The 5416-nt window shown below is 44.3% G+C and overlaps 1 protein-coding gene across 7 annotated transcripts in view; it reads right to left on the minus strand.

Moving 5' to 3' along the window:
• Window positions 1-286, minus strand: part of LOC121886790 (transcription factor COE3-like) — a 58500-nt gene extending 58214 nt beyond the window's left edge. For 4 of the 7 annotated variants that reach the window (XM_042397120.1, XM_042397111.1, XM_042397112.1 and 1 more), the window contains exon 1: window positions 142-284. In XM_042397120.1, coding sequence (XP_042253054.1) covers window positions 142-146 — 5 coding nt within the window. In that variant the 5' untranslated portion in view covers window positions 147-284. Of the gene's footprint in view, window positions 1-141 lie in introns of all 7 variants that reach the window. The other 3 variants (XM_042397116.1, XM_042397115.1, XM_042397114.1) reach the window with 1 other exon arrangement.
• Window positions 287-5416: the final 5130 nt, after the last annotated feature.

Genomic DNA, 5416 nt, shown 5'->3' on the forward strand with positions numbered 1-5416 from the left:
AGCAGAAAACTGGGATGAAAAGAAAATTTAAAAAATGTCAAAGTTTAATCTACTGCAGAGAGAAAGAAGAGAAGAAGAAAAGAAGAGAAGAAGAAAAGAGCATCAGACCTTCACAGAAAGTGACATCAGAGTGATATTTACTTCATTTTCCTTCCAGTGCTGTCTTTCTTTCTTTCTTTCTTTCTTTCTTTCTTTCTTTCTTTCTTTCTTCCATCTCTGTGATCAACAGCTTCTCTCCTGCTGTATTCTCAGCAAAAACGTTAATCTGTTGTCAGAAGTTACAGAGACTGAAACAGCAACACACACACACACACACACACACACACACACACACACACACACATAGACACACACACACACACACACACACACACACACACACACACACACACATACACACACACACACACACACACACACACACACACACACACACACACGAGCTGAAGGTAAAGTCAACGACATCATCAGAGGGGTTTTTTAGATTTGGTTGTTGTTTGTTGACAGACAGGTGATGCTGTCGCCGTGGCGACCGCTCTGTGTTCGTCCTCTGTGTTTCTCTTTGAGCTGAACGTCTCGTTAACAGACGCCTCGTTAAGAGCTCGTTAACAGAAACATAAACAAACAACAAAACACTACATGTAAACATGCAGCTGTCACTCAAACTGTGTGTGTGTGTGTGTTTATGTGTGTGTTTGTGTATGTGTGTGTGTGTGTGTGTGTGTGTGTGTGAAAGAGACCTCTGTAGATAATTAGGCCATCTGATGCAATGTAATTCTGTAACCTGAAATACCAACAGTGTGTGTGTGTGTGTGTGTGTGTGTGTGTGTGTGTGTGTGTAGTGAGGACGTCTTGTCCGGACCTTCAGGTGTGTGTTTGAGGGTTCAGACCTGGTTTTATGGTTCAGTTTGGGGTCATCGAGGGTCCTCACAAGGATAGAAGTGAGTGTGTTTGTGTGTAAAGAGCGGCAGTAAAAAACACACACGTTTCTTTTTAAAAAACGTTAATCAATAGCGATCCGCTGCTACCGGCATCGCTTACTGACGATCAATACTCACACACACACACACACACACACACACACACACACAGAAACACACACACACACACACACACACACACACACAGAAACACACACACACACACACACACACACACAGAAACACACACACACACACTGAAGGACACACCTGTTAAATACCAATTAGAGGGAGCAGATTTATCTCCTCCTCGCTGAGTCTCTGTCAGTGTTTCTGTTCTCTCTGCTTTTCTTCATTATTGAAAGTGACGGAACAAAGACGGGGAAAAAAAAAAGAGGAAAAGGATGAATCAGGAGGCTCTGACATGAAGAGGAGAGGAGGAGGTGGAGAGGAGGAGGTGAAGAGGAGGTGAAGAGGAGGAGCAGGCTGTCAGGTTAAAAGAGGAGAAAAGAGATTTTGGTTGTAAAGTCTGTGCGTCTCCATCAGAGCGTCTGATGTCTAATGATGAACAAGACGATCAATACGTCACCCTCACCTTCACACACACGCACACGCACACACACACACTCACACGCACACACACTCACACGCACACACACTCACACGCACACACACGCACACGCACACACACACACACGCACACACACTCACACGCACGCACACAGATTGAAAGACGACGTGACGAACAGAGCGACAGTCAGAGCTGAAGCCATGGAAACGTGACATCACATCCTGGTGATTGGACAACCAGCTGACATCACAGCTTCCTGTGTCAGTTTGTACAGACACGTAGTGAACGCCGCCAAGAGAAACGTCCGCCGCCGTGTTTGGTGTCTCCGGCGGTGGCGGAAGCTTCACGGACCTTTAAGTCACATGTTTCCTGTATGACATCATTTATTCACTAAATCTGTTTCATTCTGCTTTTATCCACACGTCAACGTTCCCGCTTCAACTTTCCAGTGTTTCCACTGACATCCCAGTTCAGCTCGTTGTCCCACTGAGGGAAAGATAAACAACGACAACGCACACAAACAACACACACAACAATAAAATCAATAAAACACCGGGTTTGTGCTATGACGCTAACAATTAGCCATAAATAAGGGAAACACACCTGATCTCACCAAAAGACTAAATGTAGTGAATTTCAGGTGCTACGCTTTTATTTTGAAATAATATTTCCTTTTCCTCGTTAACCAATCAGTGACGCCTCGCAGTTCTGTTTACAGCAGACGGAGCTCGTCCACCACAGGATATATATATATATATATATATATATATATATATATATATATATATATATCTGCAACACTGAACAGAAAAACAAATGTTAAAGCAGGGAAGTAACTGATACTATAAAATACTTTCAGTAGAAGACGTGAAATAGTTTCAGTTCTTCTAATGTTTTTTAAATGTTTGTTTCTTCCTGCAATGATTCTTATTTTATTTGATTAATCTTTAAGCTTCAGTTATTTTAGTTTTCATCTTTGTTTCCTCACAACAGTATGGATGGAAATATAGTGACCAACGTTTGGAGCCCAGTATCTGTATCTTTATCTTTATCTGTATCAGTATCTGTATCTTTATCTGTATCTTTATCTGTATCTGTATCTGTATTTGTATTTGTATCTGTATCTGTATCTGTATTTGTATTTGTTGAGGCAGCAAAATTATTTGTATTTGTATTTGAATAAAAGTGGAGAGAGGCCTAAAAATACTGTTTTTGTTTTTATTACGTTTTTTTTTAGAGAATGAAAGTGTCAGTATCTCCAGAAGTGACGTTTATATTAGGATGTGCGTCATGTAGCGGGTGGATGAGACCTGCTGATAGACGTCACAGCGGAGCAGAGGAGAGATAGTGATGTCACCGACCTGCACGCTGGTTTTTGACTTTTTTTTCCTTCTAGAAAACAAATAATTTTTAAAATATTTGTAAGAAACCTCACTGTTTGTGCTTTGCAGAATAACGTATTTGTATTCGGGCGCTTCCCCTGATGTCTGAGGTTTGAGTATAAAAACTTCCTGCCTCCCAGCAGCTTCTGCACATCCGGACGGAGACTCAAACACATACATGAGCTCTTTTATTCCATCAGCTTTTCCTGCTAAACAGCTTTAAAGTGTGCGTGATGCGTTTAAATGTTATAAAGATAACGTGTGGAAGCTGCAGGTTGTGTTTGAGCAGCAGATGGTGTGTTCAGGGTCACACTTCTCTCTCTCTCCGTGACTGTTTCCCAGGAAGAAAAAAAAAAAAAATATGCAGCTACACTTCATCTCTCCATTGACTCCCATGCATTCATACATTTAACATTTAGCTGGCCGGGGCCCTCTGGGGGCCCCCAAACATTATTCTGCTGTCAGTCACCCTGAAACACGGCCAGTAATGAGATTCCATCCAAAACCAACCTGCAGCATGAGAGGGAAATCACACCTACGCCCCCGCTAAATGATTGACAGCACGTCGTCCTCCCATAATCCCACGCTGCAGACACCAGAGACGCTCGCAGACAGGAGATTGTACCCCTCCGACAAAAAAAAAGAAAAAATATTCTCACATCTGGTATTCAGAGCGTGAATAGATGAGAGCCGGTCCCATCAGCATCATCAACTACAAACAGCAGATCAAATCTCACCGTGCTGCAGTTTAAAGATGATTCTGTTCTTCAGCGCCAGACGTTAAACTGACTGAGATCGTCTCCGTCAAGACGTTCTCACACTTCAACGCGTCACCGTTGACCCTCAAAGGCTTCTGGCTTCCCACCAGAGAACAAAGAACCTGAACCATGAGACCAGCGGGGCTCAACCTGCGGGGACGGGACCCTTCAGGAGGCCGCGAGGGAGGCTAGAAAGCAGCTCTTATCCCCCCCCCCCCCCCCCCCCCCCCCCCCGACACACACACACACACACACACACACACAGACACACACACACACACACAGACACACACAGACACACACACACACAGACACACACACACACACACACACCACACAGACAGACACAGACACACACACACACACACACACACACAGACACACACAGACACACACACACACACACACAGACACACACACACAAACACACAAAAACAGACACACACACACACACACACGCAGCCTGTTTCCTGCAGTGAAATTCATTCAGACATAAACGCCGACGGACAGAACGTCGACTACGACTCCCAGCATGCATTTCGGCATCAACACGAAGATGAAACAAATTTAACGATCTACAGTTCAGTAACCGTGGCGACGTGTGTCGTTTCACGAAGTTAACGACGAATCGTTTTTGAATTCGCTGCAGCTCCGACTGACTCCGTGGCAACAGCCGCTGAGGCTCATGGGTATCGTAGTATTTCACACAGATACTGACGTCAGTTTGAGTGACAGCTGGCGTCTGGCGGCCGTAGTGACTGTGAGGCGGAGCGGCGGTGACGTTTATATATGTGGACGGAAGGAGGAAGAGGAGGGAGGCTTTAACTTAACAGGAGACGCTCTTCGTTTCCTGTTTCCTGTTTCCTGTTTCCTGTTTCCAACCGAGAGTTGGGACAGTTTTTTTAAAAGGCGTAAATACGATCGTCTCCTGACCTTTGACCCCGTGGTTATTATCAGCCGTGTTTCCATCTAATGTCAAGTGGCTGTAATAAACAGAGTAGAAGAAGAACAGTTGTTATTGTGTTTCATGTTCATGCTGTTGTTGCTACTAACAACCATGATTTCATGGGAACATCCAGGAAGTCATGTGACTCCTCAGACGAGCGTAAAAACTTTTTTTTTTTTGCAAAATTGAGGATTTTTTTGTTGTTGTTGTTGTTTCATCAAACTTTTCTAATTCGATTCTTCAAAATGTCGACGGTGATGGAAACACGGCTGTCGTCGCCATGACGACGACGACGCAGGTGTCTCTAACAGAGTGATCGTTGAGATAAACATGTTTTTATATATGTGGAGTGGAGGAAGATCATGTGACACGATGAAAAGCTCCAGAACCGATCAGCCTGAAAACAGTTTATTGATTATTATCAGACGTGACGTGTGCATAAATAATAATTAAGTAAATAAATAAATAAAGTCCGGTTTTATGACAGTAATTAATTATTATATGATATCAGTGATGTTTATCAGTTGAAGTGACGACGGCGGTTTGATATGAAAGCGCAGCAGACGGAGTGTTTGCGCTCAGCAGCAGCAGCAGCGTCTGACCCTGACATGTTTCCTGTTCACTGGACGCCGCCCCACAAAAACACAGGAGACCTTCCCATCATGCATTTCAGCAGGCAGAGGGTAGAAAAAAAAAAAGGAGCCGCTGTAATATCACCACTTCTCTTTTCAAAAAGGCTGCCGCAGTCACATCCATCCCTCCATCCATCCTCCCCCCCCCCCCCCCCCCCCCCTTCCTCCTCCTCCTCCTCCTCCTCCTCCTCCTCCCCTCCTCCTCCT

The sequence above is a fragment of the Thunnus maccoyii genome, chromosome 20 (genome assembly GCF_910596095.1).
Source record: "Thunnus maccoyii chromosome 20, fThuMac1.1, whole genome shotgun sequence".
In the NCBI taxonomy this organism is placed as follows: Eukaryota; Metazoa; Chordata; class Actinopteri; order Scombriformes; family Scombridae; genus Thunnus; species Thunnus maccoyii.